At 38.0% G+C, this 17,422-nt stretch overlaps 1 protein-coding gene across 2 annotated transcripts; it reads right to left on the bottom strand.

Annotated features, from left to right (window-relative positions):
• Positions 1-138: 138 nt before the first annotated feature.
• Positions 139-17,165, bottom strand: RFC3 (replication factor C subunit 3). 2 transcript variants are annotated; one of them, XM_014848279.3, is made up of 9 exons: positions 16,954-17,165; positions 14,691-14,828; positions 11,747-11,814; positions 9,618-9,715; positions 5,922-6,103; positions 4,753-4,889; positions 4,562-4,660; positions 643-712; positions 139-427 (listed from the first exon to the last, which is right to left on the bottom strand). In XM_014848279.3, the coding sequence occupies exons 1-9, from the start codon at positions 17,038-17,040 to the stop codon at positions 236-238; spliced, it is 1,071 nt and encodes a 356-aa protein (XP_014703765.1). In that variant the 5' UTR covers positions 17,041-17,165; the 3' UTR covers positions 139-235. The 2 variants fall into 2 exon arrangements, with proteins under 2 accessions (XP_014703765.1, XP_070376617.1); XM_070520516.1 differs by lacking the exon at positions 16,954-17,165 and adding an exon at positions 16,098-16,278.
• Between the last annotated feature and the right edge of the window lie 257 nt (positions 17,166-17,422).

The following is a 17,422-nucleotide window of genomic DNA, read 5'->3' as shown; positions in this document are numbered from 1 at the left end:
CATGTTCCTGGACTTTAAAATTTCTAGTTGTGTCCTTTCAATATATTTCAATAGTATAGAACCAATTATTTAACTTAGAGGATAATGACTAATAATTCACACAGGAATTACTACCAAAAAAACACAAATAAGACATGATTAAGTAAAATTAGTTTATTTTACCTGCAGCTCTTCTAATATAAACTGAATATAAATGCCGATACTGAGAAATGTTAGGAAGAACTACTGATGGATGTCAGAACATCATGCCTTCCAACCCATCCTCCATGAACTTCTTATAAAGTGCCATAAATTTGGCCACAAATGCTTCCAAGTGGTAAATGGCTTTGCTCCCCAGCTGTAGACGATGTTCATAGTAAGCTGCCATCTGGGCCACTTCCCCTTTCAGTTGTCCATCACAATTATGTAGAAGTTCTGAGAGAAGGCCCTGAAGAAAGATAAGTAGTAATTTAAAAAGTAATCATTTAAAAACATATTTAGCTGAAGAAGCTTATTTCTCTCATTCGAAAAAGAAGTAAAACTTAATTAATAGGCTGGATAGAAAGGTGACAATATACCTTAGTAATGCAAAAGCCCTGTGACCACATACTCAAAGTCCAAATTTTATGGTTATAAATAGTTCAACATCTGAAATCAGGTTACCTTCATTATTATTTCAGGAGGAATACAATGAGTTAGAAGCTCATAGAGTCTTCCACGAACTTCAAGGAGCCTACAGAAAACAAAATAATTAATATTTTGTGATAAAAATAAGAGGTAATTTTTCCAAGTACCTACCATGCTATCTCAATTTATGAATTATAAAATCCAATATAGATATTTTCTTAAATGGCTTATCATATTCAGGATACATATAGAAGCTTTTCCTAATTTCAGTTCATTTTTCTAAAAGAAAATTTTCAGAACTGTTTTAAAGCCAGATAACATTTATATTCAGGATTATTATATGATACTATACAAATATTTATCAATACCATGAAAGTCCCAGATAAAAATCAAGACTTCATGCATAGTGAGGGCTTAGCTTATTCACACCAGGAATTTTAACACACTTTAATGACATATCAAGTAATATGTTTATTTTCCTCCGATAGACACCTAGGACATCTAGAAAATGGTCATGAAAAGACTACACAATCACCAGTCAATTACACAAGTGAGAAAAGAGAATATAAGCATGATACATAATATAATGCTACTGCCTCAAGTGCAAAGAAAAAAGCAACATGGCAGGGGAACAAAGCTGACTTGTCACAGAAGGGGCAGTACAAGAGGTTACAGGGAGGACAGAACCAGGCTGGCTACATGAATATGAACATTCCAACCTCCGTAAGCCCTTAATTCTAGGCCCTTCTCATTACATTTTCAGGAGGGAAAATGGTGAAGGTGGGAAATATACTTATGACTTTTAAAATAGCAAGAAAAAGTGACAAAATTATAAATACACATAAAACAAGTATTATCTTTATCTCTGTATATACTTACCTACCCTAAAAGGGAAAAGACTGTTCTGAATCTTTACTAAAATATCACAGATGTTCCATATTTTAGATCCATCAGGGAAGTGATTTATAGAAGATTTCTTAAAAGCAGAAATTCAGATCCCTTTCCTGGGACTCCAGGAGTATGAAGCTGTGCCACAATAAAACTAAAGATGAAAAAAAAAAACTAGCATTTTTTGAGCACCTGCAAGGTGCAACACACTGTAACAAATAACTGAGTCCTCATCAGCTGTGAGGGAGCAGTATCTCCATTCTCTTTAGATGAAAAAACTATGGCTCAGATGGTTTAAGTAACCTGACAAAGATGACCATAGTCGAGGCATGATTTAGGCACAGATCTGTCTTCTCCAAAGTCCAAACCCTTCCAATGTCTGCCAAAGCACTTATTTAACCCCTTACTCTGTCCGAGGTTCACCACAGTACACTATCTATTCACCACAGCACTGCTCTCTTTTACTGAAAAGACGAAGTGCAGAGAGGTTAAGCTTTCATCAGAACTCATGTAGTTGAAGCAGAACTGTAATTCAAGTCTGACTCCAAAGCCCCTGTCCTCTCTCAGACATGGTTGTGTATCTCATAAATAAAACCCCATTATTAAGGATAAAAAAAATAGACATGACTAACACTGTGTAAAATTATTTTAATAATTATGCATTCAGCTTACTTCTGAAAAGTTAATTCAGGACATATTTACCTATACAACTGATCTGAAACTGCACTGTGTGCGTCTCAAGCATGCTCACATGTATCTCATTTTAGTCTGAGTTCATTTCAAATATGACTTAGTTTCTAAAAAATGAATACATTCTATATTTACTATATCTGTGCTGTTATTTCTTGGGGGCTGTAAGTGATAAAGAATACAAATTCTTCCGTCAGGGAAACATGGTATTCTAGAACTGTCTCTGCCTCCTTCTAACTGAATGCCCCTGAAAACATGACTATCTCCCAAAATATCAGTTTTCTTATCTACAAAATAAATATGGTAATACCACCTTCCTCACAGGACTATTATATGAATTAAATGAGATACAGTGTAAGAGCCAACATAATAATCGTTCAATAAATATTACTTGCTATTCAGTTTAGAAAATTACGACTTTTCTAAGAAAGATCAAATAAGAATCAAGACTATAAATATTGCAGCAAGACTGAAGGGTCAAAAATCAGAAGCAGCATTTGATACCGTGTGGACCAATGATCAGAACACCACCAGCCCTCCAAGTATTTTTGGACAGCCCCAAGCCTTTCTGGAATTGAGAGAAATTTCTTTTTATGCAGCACAAGGGACTCAATTCCCGAAATTGATAGTCTAAACAGGAAGTGGCACCTCTTCTTGAACAAGTTCATTTATGAGCTGCCAACACCTGTTTGGAAAATTAGAGGAAAGGGTAGCGGCAGCTAGAAGAATTAAGCAAAGCAATAATCAACTCTAGTCTTAAAAATACATCCAATAACTCAAATATTGCAACATCTGTATCTAAACCTCTTAAAAGCAGGCGAGTTCTACTACCACTAATTTTTTTTCTTTAAAATCAGAACAAGAAAGTCGTCTTCAGTGTGGAAGTATTTTATGAAAGTAAAAGGCTCCTAAGTCACTCTGAATTTTCTCTCTTTAAAAGATGAGATTTCTTCACTGCTTATAGACATTTTACATAATGGAATGCACACTTTTTCCTAAAATCAAGGTTTCTTTTCTGAAGACTTAAAATGTGTGGCACTTTTTGAAAACTATTAATTTCTTCAACTAAAATAAACGAATTATAGGAAGTCAAAGCAAACTCTGATGAAATATTAAGCACCTATTATGAATGACTATCCACCTCCACTAATCTATATGGTAGCCCAAGAGAACATGTTTATAATTTCCATTGAAGATCTCTTAAATAAAAATTCATCAGCTATATCATCTAAAAGAAGAATTACGGTATTCATTTCAAGATTATTTTCACGTGAACCAGAGCAGCTTACATTTTAGTAGTGGCACTCAGGCCTTTTCCTAAAACAATCAACAAGCCTCTCTAAAGTGCAAAGACGGTTTCTCAATTCCAACAGGCAATGAGAGTAGAAGTACGTTTCAGCGAACCTAAGGAAGCTTCAGGCTGCCCAAAGGCCTTAAGACTGTCACTCTCGATTTGGAGAAGAGATTGCCCTTCTCAAAGTTATCATAAATCAAACAAGTAGTGGTTAAGTAGTGGTTTTCAGTATGGTCCACTACTGCAGAACAGACTCACAGAAGAGAATGGAAACAACTGTGCAGCAAATGTGCCACGGAACACTTCCTAAACACTGATGGCATATACACGTTCTCTTTTAAAGATCGGCACCTGAGCTAACATCTGTTGCCAAACTGTTTTTTTCCTTCGTCTTTCTCTTCTCCCAAAAGCCCCCCAGTACATAGCTGTATACTCTAGCTGTAGGTCCTTCTGGTTGTGCTGTGTGGGATGTCGCCTCAGCATGGCCTGATGAGCAGCGCTAGGTCAGAGCCCAGGATCTGAAGTGACGAAACCCTGCGCGGCCGAAGTGGAGCATGCAAACTTAACCACTCGGCCACAGGGCCGGCCCCACACATTATTCTTCTCAACAGAGTCTATCATCATACACGAGCACAGGGTTTTCTAGTTCTCAATTCATTATTACACAATCCCTTTTGCTCTTCATAATAAAGGTACACGTATCCTTGGCAGTGTAACAATAACAGTATCTTCATTATACAAATGAAGAATCTGAAGCTCTAAGATGAAGTTACCTGCTCAAGTCATCTGAGATTCTGAAAGGAAAATTAAAACTTCCAAGATTTAATTTACGTATAAGTTCCACATTTGTCAATAGCTTAATAAAAGCCATGATACTACACACCAACTATTCTGAACCACTAAATTTCTAAAATTAAATCCAACCTTTTCTTTAAAAGTTTAGTATTAACTTTAAATAGATTTAATTATAATTTTAAATGGCATAGTATTAGTATACAAGTTTTACTCAGTATAACCTAAAACTCAGAATATCTGTACCGTCTCCATCATCAGACTTTTATGGCTGTCTTTTATACTGGTTACCTTTGTGGAGTCTGCTGACTGACAATAGCATTGGCAGTCTCCCTCAGATACACCTCCCAATCTGTTTCAGGGATTTCTTGATCTGCAGTAAAAGGATATCTACACGACAAAAAGAACAAACACAATAAATGAAATGGAAGTGTGCTTATGCCCCAAAATGTTTCCTGTGGTAACTGACCCCTTTCACTCACTGTTGCACTCTGCAGGCTTCACACATGAGTAGGGCTTTCCTGAGATTTCTGCAGGACTTCTCTGCAAGTCTGTGAGCCAGCTGTGAAGGAAGATTCAGACCCTCCTTCTTGCACACAGTAGTTAATACATGGCAAATCTACACATAAAATAATGAACAAAAACGGGCAATCTGTCAGACAGCATACTGAGACAATTTCTGTCGATAATACCTTCATAGACCACTTCTGTTGTCACTACCCTACCCTAACCCACAGGCCCTTTAGCAGGAAGCCAGGGGGCTAGCCTAGCTGTCAGGAAGAGGCAGCAGCTGGCCCTGCAACGGAGGAAGACCTGGTTCCAGCTCCAAGCCTGCCAGCCTCCTTGAGGCAACAGGGAGGAGGAGACCCAGGGTCCCACAGTTGGTGGCAAGGACAGCGCTCACAGGACTGCCAAGTAGAGCTGCACAGGCTGAATTCTGCAGGACTCAGTGGGTGTTATTTGCATGCACTAAGATGTGAATAGTGCCCATGGGAATGGTGTAACCTGGTAGTTCTGGCTGCTTTATAGACCGTTTCAACTGTATTCCCAAAATTCTTACAAGCGAAACTAATAATAGAGGTACTCACCCCTTTGCAACTAACAAAATGTCACATATCCCTACTTTGCATAAAACTGCCCAGAATCTATTAACAGCAGGAAAGCTGCTTATTGTGAGAAGTTAGGATTTTTACTGATAGCTATTAAGAATGATAAAGATAAAAATATGTATTACGTTGTTTCAGGCTAACTTTGGTGCCTTAACTAGGGATTAGGTATTTCCAAATTATCTTACAAAATCTATTTCCTCCATACTCAATTATTCTCCAAAGCCAAATAAATCTGGTTGAGGTAGAAAACACCAAATAACTAGCCCTTACTGAGTTTAGAAAAATTCAAAACACCTACTCATTTAACGTAAAAGATGATTTAGAGAACACTTTCTATATATTGGTATCTGGTATTTACTACCACATATATATATATAATATATAGGTTTATGCATCTACTAATGGTTAGCATCCATGCCACAGCTGTTAAGAATTACTAATACAATTTACCCTATTTTTACAAAAAAAACCATGACAGGATGTACACACAGTATTCACAGAATCTGAAGTGAATTTTTTCTGAGAAGTTTAATGTGACTTACATCTTCAATGCTGGGAGCAGGCACACGAACTGCCAGGCACCTACTACGAATAGGCGGTATCACTTTAGATGTAGAATTGCAACACAAGATCAACCTGCAGGTGGACATATACTTTTCCATGGTTCTGCGCAAGGCATGTTGAGCATCTTTGGTGAGTTTGTCAACTTCTGTCAATAATACCACTGAGTCAAGGAGAAACAAACGTTAACTTGATTATCTATCTCTTTCTCTTCCTCCTCATTATTCAGAGTGAAATCCTCAATAATAAGCCTGATATACTACTCTTCCCTTTATCAAGGACATATAAAAGTTATACAAGTGGTGAGAAGAACTTATTTCATTTTTATTCTTAAAAATTCTATACTCAAACAAGCCTAAGAAACACGAGGCTAAATGAAGTTAAAGAGGTTACTCTGTTGTAGAATTTACTGCAGTCTTTATGACAGTTATATGCACTAAAAATCACTATTTAGAAAGAAGTAGGGACAGTAGTAGATAATCACCAAGACAAGGAGGGACTGTGCTGCATTTCCCCAAAATATTTTATCTCAGGAGCATGTTTCTGTGGAACACCTTCAACGCCAGCACTCTAAGGAATATACTTTGGAAAGCAGTGGTGCAAGAGATGTAGCCAACAAGGCAAAAAGACCTCTGGTCACCTATACAGTAAGATTCCACCTGGCAAGAATCAAGGACTGGCCTTAAAGTGTTTCTGGAATCATACGCAGGTAGGGACTGAACCCAACTGTTGTATTTTCCATTGTATTGAATTATTTCTAGAAGGTGGCCGTGGTAGCAGCGTAGCATTTGAATCTCTCCCCAAAAAACAGCCAGAACAACTAAAGATTCCAACATCTAAAACTCATGGACAACATTTATATCAAAAACAGGGGACAAACTTTGCTTAAGAACCCCAAATATCAGCAAGTGAGAACAAGTAACTATGGGAGGAAGTGGGTGGAATCCACTAGGTTTCTGACAGCCTTTAGAACAGGAGAACCCCAGGTCACCCACGAGAACACACTGGAAAGCATCATGAGCCAATTTGAGAACAGCATCCATTAGGATCAACTCATGGCTGGGAGCAAAGGAACCTTGATGCAATAAGGTTTGACAGAGCAGTAAACTGAAAATAACAAAATGAAGCCTCCTTCCAAGACAATCCTTCACAATGAGGAGAAATTCTAGAAAGAGAATCCAAATTGAACAGAATTAAGAACAACAGAGACGAGATTGATGTCAAAATCTGACAAAGACAGCACTGAACAAAAATTACTACAAGGGTCGGCCCAGTGTCGTAATGGTTAAGTTTGTGCATTCTGCTTCAGCGGCCAGGGGTTTGCACATTTGGATGCTGGGCACAGACCTATGCACCACTCATCAAGCCATGCTGTAGTGGCATCCCATATACAAAATAGAGGAAGACTGGCAAGAAATATTAGCACAGGGCCAATCTTCCTCAAGAAGAAGGAAAAAAAAGTACTATAGACCAACTGATACAAAAATAAATCACTGGTAGGCAGAAAACAATTAACACATCATGATCAAGTGAGGTTTACTCCAGAAGCAGAAAGCAATTTCTTTAGAAGACCCAGTAACATAATATGGTATTAATAGAACTAAGAAGAAAAATCATAAAACCACATTCATGGATGCAGAAGAAACATCTGAAAAACTTTAACACATATTCATGTTGAAAACATTCAGTAAAATAGAAATTGATGTATATGTTCTTACCATGATGGAACAGATATACCTCAGGCCAAAATCCAGCAACTAACTAAACGTGGAAACCCTGAGACTCTCCTTCCAGAGTCATAAGAAGGATGTCCACTGTCTCTACTACTACTAAACACTATGTCTGAGGTGCTGGCAAACATAATTAGGTAAGAGAAAGTATTTAAAGCCATACAAATTGGAAAGGAAAAGGAAAAATTATCTCTATTGACAGGTGATATGAATGTATATCTGAAAAACCAAAAGAAACAGTGGAAAGACTATTACAAACAAGAGAATTTAACCACAGAGTAGGATATAAATTAAGATATAAGAATCAGGGGCTGGCCCCGTGGCCGAGTGGTTAAGTTCGCGCGCTCCGCTGCAGGCGGCCCAGTGTTTCGTTGGTTCGAATCCTGGGCGCGGACATGGCACTGCTCATCAGACCACGCTGAGGCAGCGTCCCACATGCCACAACTAGAAGAACCCACAACGAAGAACACACAACTATGTACCGGGGGGGGCTTTGGGGAGAAAAAGGAAAAAATAAAATCTTTAAAAAATAAATAAATAAATAAATAAAATAAATAAATAAAAAAATAAAAAAAAGATATAAACATCAATAGCTGTCATAAACGTAAACAAAAAATGAGAGAAGACTTCATTTATAGTGGCAATAAATAAATGTAAATTTATTTTGAAATATAGAGAATGAAGTGGAAAGATAAGAAACAGGTAATTCACAGAACAGTAAAATGAGCAACGACCAAAAGAAAAATTATCATACTCACTAAAGAAAAACAAAACCCAAATGATTTATTTTCACCAATTAAAAAAAGTTAAAAATAATTATCCAGTGTTGATAAATGTTGGGGAGGAATGGGCACTCCCAAACACTGCTATTGGTAGTATAAATCCATATCCTCTTTCAGATGAAGAATTTGGCAAACTATATCAAAAACATTAAGTGTGGGAGGGTCGGCCTGGCAGTGTACTGGTTAAGTTTGTGTGCTCCACTTTGGCAGCCCAGGGTTGGCAGGTTCGGATCTTGGGCACAGACCTACCAGCACTCATCAAGCTGGCACAGATGTTAGCTCAGTGGCAATCTTTCCCAAGCAAAAAGAGGAAGATTGGCAACAGACGTTAGCACAGGGACAGTCATTCTCACAAAAAAATAAGTAAATAGTATGTTCTAAAAAAATATACATTAGGGCTGGCCCGGTGGCACAGCTGTTAAGTGCGCATGTTCCGCTCCTCAGCGGCCCGGGGTTCACCGGTTCGGATCCCAGGTGTGGACATGGCACCGTTTGGCAAAAGCCATGCTGTAGCAGGTGTCCCACATATAAAGTAGAGGAAGATGGGCATGGATGTTAGCTCAGCACGAGTCTTCCTCAGCAAAAAGAGGAGGATTGGCAGTAGTTAGCTCAGGGCTAATCTTCCTCAAAAAAAAAATATATATATATATATACACATATTAAATGTTGGCATACTTATCACAAAATCTTCTGTAAAAATGTATCCACATATTATTAACGCTAGCAGGTATTGAGAAAAATGTTAACATTAACTGTCCCTGGATGGTGAGATTAATTTTCTTTTCGTTTATTTAGATATTTGATGATAAACATATAACTTTGATCCTAAGAACACTTATTTTTAAATCATGCAATTTCTCATTTTAAATTAAGTGTTTTCATTACTCATCCAGTTCTAAAATAACATATGGGTGGCTCAAATAGTCCCCTGTCCACCAAAATTCAATTCCATTACACTATAAACTCCTGTGAATACAGAGATCAGGCCTCTTTTATTCATTTTTATATCCAAAAAATAAGGTAGCATAGTCCCTGGTATAGAACAAGAGGTTAATAAATATTTGCTAAACGGATGGAATTTACATTTCCCACTACATTTTCTCTTATACTCATTGCTTAGAATTTAAGTGTCTGCCTCATCAAAATAAATCTGTTTATCACACACCTTTAAAATCTCTTTGAGAATTTGTTTCAAGTTGCTGTGATTGTGCCACTGTTTTCAACATCTCCTGAATCACTACCCGGTCACTATTCCCAGCATCGCTATACAAAACAAAAATAATGGTAAATATACATGTAAATATTTAGAAAGTTTATGCCTTTATTCTTAATCTGTTACTATAAGAAAAATGTTACAGATCTTAAGTGGTTAAAATTTTAATCAAGATTAGTAACACCTAATTACATTCACAAACCTTTAAAAGTGAAGTATTTTAGGGTCATTAAAAATACTAACAGTAGTCTAGTACTCAATTACAATTCGATTTACCTCACTGAAAACACTACACATGTTCTTATATTAAGTTTGTGGTTACTTAAAAAGAGTAGTAACTAATAATCAACAGTTTATCAAATACTTTGACACATCTGTACCCACTATAGTTAATAATTAGTTACAGCTAATTTCTTACTGTAAGAGTATATAATATGTTCTTATATATTATACTCTCAAAATATAAAAATAACTCTTTGAAACAAATGTAATCTCTATTGCTCTTCCCCATCCCCAAAATAGCAAAGGTCTGAGAGAGAACAAGCCTAGACAAGTCCACTCCCAGCAGTACCGTGGAGCTGATTCAGCAGCTAAGCAGGGGAGAGGATAAGCAAATGGTGTCTAAGATACAAACTCAGAACTCTGGGAGCTGTGGATTTATGGGCATGAGCTGTCATTTATACCCACATCATTACTTTAGCACTTAAGTCATGCACCTCACAAACCAACATAAGTCACCTAGTTAATCCAGGCTGAACGTTAATTTCAAACACCTGAAAAACAACAGGCTTAACCTCTAATTGGCTATTCTTGCTACAGAGGAATTCACAATGAGAAAAAAAAGGCAAAGCAACCAGCTTTCATTTATTTTCCCAAACAGCCATCAAGTCTTTCTCAATTCACTATTAGCAGATCAACACACCTAGAGCGTTCCCTGTATGATCATTTCCTAGTCAAGAATCCAAAACATTCCTCTTTTGTCTATAGAATTAACACTGTACTTTTATGATCAGACCGTTTCCCACCAACCTTATTTCTATTAACTTTCTTTGACACACCTAGGAAAAATAATGATACCTGTCTCTTATGAGGACTAAATATAAGACATGAAAAGCTTTTCACACAGTGCCTGCTACTGAACACACATTAGCTTATTCCTCCTGCTCCATTCAGTATCGAAATGGATGTTTATTCACCTCTCCATGCCATTGCTCACAAAGCTGCCTTTGCCTGAAGATATCCTTGATTCTGTTCTCCTTGAAGAATGTTATCAGGCCCCATAGAACTCGGAAGGTTTAGCCAACTTTGCTCCCAATACAACCATTTCTGCACCACTCAGTTAAGGAGTACTTAACTGCTGTGGTGTGAGTTTTCATGCGCCTCCCAACAAGATCCTAATCTTATCTCATGACAGACAATACAGACATTGATTGGTAGACTATTCTAATACCCTCTAATGAAGAAACAAAGGAAATGGCAAAGAAGGATCTGGTAATCCAAATTCACTTTCTGAAATATTCACTACAGACATTACAAACTTTTTAGACACACTTTGCTCATCAGTTCTGAGTCAACATAATTTAACAAAACATTACTATGCAACATACTTTGTGCACATACTTTGTGTAAAACATCGAGCTTTGTAGAGTAAGAAAACAATTAAAATTATTTAATTCAGGGGTCTCAGAGAGAAGGGAAAGTAGGAAGGTCCTAGGCTCCCTATTCAAAGAGGGCAGCTTCACTTTTATCTGTTTTATATTCTGCATTTCCACACATGACTTTATTTCAAGAATGGGTTCCATTCTTTTAAAAAAAAGTCTTGGGGCCAACCCTATGGCTGAGTGCTTACATTCGCACGCTCCGCTTTAGCAGCCCAGGGTTTCAGCAATTCGCAGACATGGCACTGCTTGTCAGGCCATGTTGAGGTGGTCCCACACGCCGCAACTAGAAGGACTCACAACTAAAATATACAGCTATATACTGGGGGGATTCAGGGAGAAAAAGAAAAATAAAATCTTTAAAAAAAAAAAGTCTGAACACCACTATTCTAAAATGCTTCTTTCTACATAATAGCAACTTACCTGGGATTAACTTCAAGGTGGTAATTGCTTGCAATAGTGCTAATTTCAATTTTCTTTTTAGATGGAGTCTATGGACAAAGAAAATAGTGGGTTTTTTTTTTTTTTTTACTGTTTATTGACTATTTCTCTTTTCTGTATTTCATTTTCTTAATTATATAAACAATTAACACTTATTAAAAAAATAAAACTTTAGATACACCACTAATGTTTTAACTTCATTAATCCATTCTTAATGTGCAGATAAACAAATACGTTTTTATATAAATTGGGTCACATCACATATCGTGTTTTTGTGATTACTTTTTTCTTTTACCTCCAGAAATCTCCAAACCATCCCTAGTTATCAGCAGATTATCACTGTAAACAATGTTTATGCCCTTTCAGTCTTTTTGATAACACACAAAAACACAAGCAAATATATTTCTATATGTTTACATAGCATGTTTCCTCTAAAAAATTAAAATTAAAAAAGAGGCATCATATATATTTTCTCTGTGTTTTGCTTTCCTACTTTACAATACATCTAGGCAATCCCTCTCAGACAACTGGTATAGGGTGATATAGCTGTCTATCAACCTAGAACATGGATGTCCCAAAGCCAGTCATACGGATGGGCATTTTGTTTCGCGTTTTTTGCCATCTCAAATAATTCCACAATTAACATCCTTGTACATATATCTCACACACTGCTTTCACTTCTATATAACAGATTCTCAATAAAGGATTTGCTGGATTGAAGATGATATGTTTTCTAAACTTTTATATGTGTGTATATGTATAACCAGCCTACTTTCCAAAAAAATCTAACAATTCACTTTTCCACTGGCAATGAATTCTCTTCTCCAACATTCCCCATCTGCAGTAGGTTTTATCATGCCTTCAATTTTTGCCAATTTGATGAGTATATAACAGACTCATGCTGCTTCTCCGTATCACAAAAGTTAAACATCTTTACATATGTTTATCGGCCATTTACATCTCTCTCCTGTGACAACTTATTCAATTCTACCAGGCTGTCTTTCCATTGTCATTTTGTAAAATCTTTCGTATAACATGTTCCTTTCAAATATTTTTTTGACAATCTTTCATCTTTCTATTGATTTTATGTATGTTATCTTCTATCATACAAACTTTTAAAATTCATATAGTCCAAGTATATATTTCTTCTCTTATACAGATTCCATGTTTTCTACTAAAAGGTATTCTTGAGCCACAGGTGTTTATATAGTCTATGAAATTTTATTCTAAGAAATTTAGTGTTTCATTATAACATTTAAGTCTTTAATTCATCTGGATTTTATCTTTATAAATTGTGCATCAGAGAGATTCAACTTTATTTTCTTCTGGGTAGGTAACCAGTTATGCCAGCACACTTCGGTAACTTACCCTTTCCCTACTGATTTGAAATAGACACCCTGTCATATTTCTGGGCTCTCTATTCAGTTCCATTGCTCTAATTCTCTATTCATGCCAATACAATACTGTTTTAATTACAGTAGCCTAAAATATGATTTAATATCTGGTAACACAAGTCCCACTTCACAAAATCTTTTCCAAAATTACAATAGCTAGTCTCAGAAATGTATTCTTCCATATGTACTTTAAGACTATTTCATATAATTTTTTAAAAACTTGGATTTTAATTGAGATTTCACTGGAATTTACACTGTAACTTGGGGAGAACAGATACTTTTAAATATTAAGCCTCCCATCTAAGAATATGCCACATCCTTCCATTTGATCAGCTCTTGATTTTTGTCCTTTTATAAGACATTACAGTTTTCTTCCTACAGATGCCACATCTTTCTTCTTAAATTTGTCCCTACATATTTTATAGGAATTTCCACCAGGAGGTATCACTAACATCTCAAACTCAATGTGTCTAAACACAAGCAAATCCACATTAGCCTAAAATCCATTTATCCTCCTAAAGATTCTAATAGCACTACCTACCTCCAGTCACTCAGCATGCATTTTTTCAGCGCCTAATATGTACAAGACACTATACCAGGGGCTATGAAGAATGTGAAAATGAATATGACATGTCCCTTACAAAATTTCAAAAAAAATACAATCTTATCAAAGGAGAAGATGTATAAACAATTATAAACAAGGCAAAACAAAGTACTCTAAAAAGTATAAACTACAGATTGTAGAAGGAAAACTTAATTCCAATGGGGTTCAGGGGCACTTCTGAGATGAGATATTTCAGCTATCAAACATCTCTCTAAGGAAGGAATATAAAAATGCACTGTATGTTATAAGGCTGGAAAGCTCAGCCAGGGCAAGACTATGGGAACTCTCTGAACATCCCAGAGGCTCACGCTTCCTTTCCCAATCATTCAGCTGCCCAACCTTTACCAAGGCGCCTGATGCCACATTTAAAATTTTTCTCAAATCACTCACTTTCCATACCCACTACTGCTCTCAGAACAATCAACATTAGAAACTTGAGTTCTAGCTCCAGTGGAGACACTGATTTATTAGGTAATCTGAAATAAATCCCACCACCTACATTTTACCCAAAATCTCCTGTTGCTCCTATTTCCTCTCTAACATAATTGCCTTTGGTCTAGTTGTAATACTCAGGTCTATAAATCTGTACCTCTCAATCCTGTTCACCAGAATTACCTGTGAAATTCTTACTTAAATCATACCTTGGGCAGCGATCGTGCGGGGTGTGTGGCATATATAACGAGGATTGAAAATCCCTGCTACAGAGGGCGAAAGGGGTGATTAGGCACACGTGTATGGTGATGGTTATAATTAGTCTTTGGGTGGTGAACATGATGTAACCTACACAGAATTTGAAATATGTTACGATGTACACCTGAAAGTTATATAATGTTATAACCAAATGTTACTGCAATAACAATAATTAATTAATTAAAAAAAGAAAATCTTTGCTATAAATATTTGGAGGGCCTCCAAGTAAACTGCTTACTGTGATGGTCTGATGTTCAATTCTCAATTTTTCCACTCCAACTCCATAAAGTTCACGTAGAATACACATAATTCTTGTCTTTTTTCCAGCACCTGACGGTCCATACACTAAGAGATGAGGAAAGTCACCACATTGCACCTGGAAAAAAAAGAACGAGGCATTTTCCCTAGACAAACAACTGTTCTAGGCAGAATTAAACTACTTTCTAAGTATCAAACATTTTGTGCCTCACCCTTCAAATGTATTTGTATATGTGCGTGTGTGTGTGTGTATATACAGAGACAGATTTTTCTTCAATTAACTCTAAAATGTTGATTATACCCCTGGCATAAATTTTATATAACTTATATACCTCGTATAGTACGAGTATCTTATCAACTTAAATACCATTCTTGGCACCTGGGGCTTGATCCTGCTGGGGATACTCCTGAAACCAGCATAAAAATACCCCACAGTATTAACCCACCCAAGGGGCAGAGAAGTTGGAGTATGTTACGCTCTCTCTCATCAATCTTTTGTGGATGAGGGGTGGGGGGAAGGGAAGGCATTAATTCCCAGGCACTTCAAGGCTGCTTAGGGGTGTCAGCAAGAGACAGCCTTCAGGAAGCACAGAGACAGGGAGCTGGCAGTCAGTCTGTGTGCACCTACAAGTTAAAAGCAAGGGGCTGGGGCAGGGCACTGACAGCGCTGCATTACACTACCAGCTTCCCAGGTGACTGTGACCATCAGTCAGGTTTGGGAATCAGGGCAACGAAGGCTATCAAGATGAGGAGAACAGCGACCTTAGCTTCAGGTGCAGAAAATCTTGTGGAGCCAAAGTTTTGTAAATAACCATTATAGAAAAAAAGGAACAAGTGTCTTAAAAGAAGTGCTTATTACAGTGAATTTTAATAGTTTGTAAATGACACATAAAGCTAGTATATTAAATTTTCATCCAAATTTTGCACAGCAAAAAAATGGCTGTAGAAAATAAAATGTATCCTATGGCTAAAAAAGTTGAAGTCAAAGCTATTGTAGGAAAACACAATTTGCCTATAAATGAAGTATACAGCTGTAATAGACATTTTAAATTAGTAGAGATGGAATATCAATAATAAATGAACTAAAAAAACTTGCAATCTCGCAACATGATCAACTTTTCTAATGTCTTTCATACATAAGGATGGAGTTCCTTTTTTTATTATTTCTCATTTCAAAAAAAGGACTTAGGGGCCAGACCCGTGGCCTAGTCGTTAAGTTCCCAGGCTCCACTTCCGAGCCCCAGCTTCTGCTCCCAGGTGCAAACCTACACCACTCCTTGGCAGACATGCTGTGGTGGCAACCCACATACAAGACAGAGAAAGACTGGCACAGTCGTTAGCACAGGGTGAATCTTCTTCAGCCCAAAAAAAAGTACTTAAATAGTACCTGTAATTCCGGGAAAGGTGGGCATAGGAAGACCACAGTGCTGAGCAAAAACACTTCCATCAACATATGGTACTTTTAGGCCCTTAAAAGGAGATAAATAGCTCCCACAGCCTCTAGATTTTTCTCCTCAAGACCCTTCTTCCCTTTCCTTTCCCTAGAAGATTCAGTTTGCTTTTCACAAAACACTGCCATTAGACACTTTAATCAACTACTACATAAAAATAGGCATCAGGATGGGGAAAAGAAAAAGAACCTTCCATAACGAACTAAAGACAACCTAATACAACCTATTTTAGAATTAGAAATGACCTTAAGAATTAATATAATCCAAATCCTTCCTTTCTGTAAATCGGAACGACATCAAGGAATTTTAGGTAAGCCTGTTAACAAGTCAGTCAGATGATGTCAATCATCTGCTCCAACCCTCCGACGGCCTCCCATCTCACTAAGGATTCAATGGATCCGCCCCCCACGCTCCCCATTTGCTGTCACTCTGCCCGCCGGCCCACTAGTCTCCAGCTACACTGGCCCTTAGGAGGGTCCCTAGAACAGGCTGTGCACACTCGGGCCTCAGGGATTTTGCACCTGCGGTTCCCTCTACCTGGCCCACTCTTCCCCTGATTTGTGTATCGCGGGCTTTCTCACTGCCTTCAAGTCTTGGCTCAGATGACAATTCTCAGCGAGACTTCTCTCGTTCACACGCACGTCCCCCGCCCCACACTCTCTCCCCCTCCCCGTTTTGCTTGTCTCCAGCCTCCATCACCCTCCGCGGCGGGAGGGGGATGCACCGCTCCTCATGGGCGCAGACCCCCGCGCTGGGGGCCTACCCGCCGCCCGCCCCGTCCTGCCCACTCACCAGGTTGCGCAGCTGCGCCGCCTGCTCCTTGTGATAGTCCAGCCGTCCTAAGGAGCACGGCCGGTATTTGTCCACCCAGAGGCTCATGGCAGCTCGCGTTCCCTGGGCTCGACACTTGAAAGTCCCGCGCGCGCGCTCGCGCCCCCCACGCGAACGCGGAGACGAGATTTCCCGCGAGTTCCAAACCTTGTGACGTCACTACCGGCCGCGGTCTCGTAAAAGACTTAAGGACGGAAGAACTACGGAAGCCTAGCGTGGACAGAATTGACCGCGGCGTCGGTAACACCCAGTTTTAATGTTCATTGTTTGGTCATTTTCTCTTTGTTCTCACCCTCTGTGACAGTTCAACAATTATTAAGCAAAATTGGAAATTGGACTCTGATACTCCAGGCGTTAAATCCGGGGACCTCGGAGAAGCCACTCTTCGATTCTTTCCGTTCGTTCATCAGAGTCAGTCGTTCGTTCTACA

Source organism: Equus asinus, chromosome 11, assembly GCF_041296235.1.
Source record: "Equus asinus isolate D_3611 breed Donkey chromosome 11, EquAss-T2T_v2, whole genome shotgun sequence".
Classification (NCBI taxonomy): domain Eukaryota; kingdom Metazoa; phylum Chordata; class Mammalia; order Perissodactyla; family Equidae; genus Equus; species Equus asinus.
This window is presented reverse-complemented; position numbering and strand designations above follow the sequence as displayed.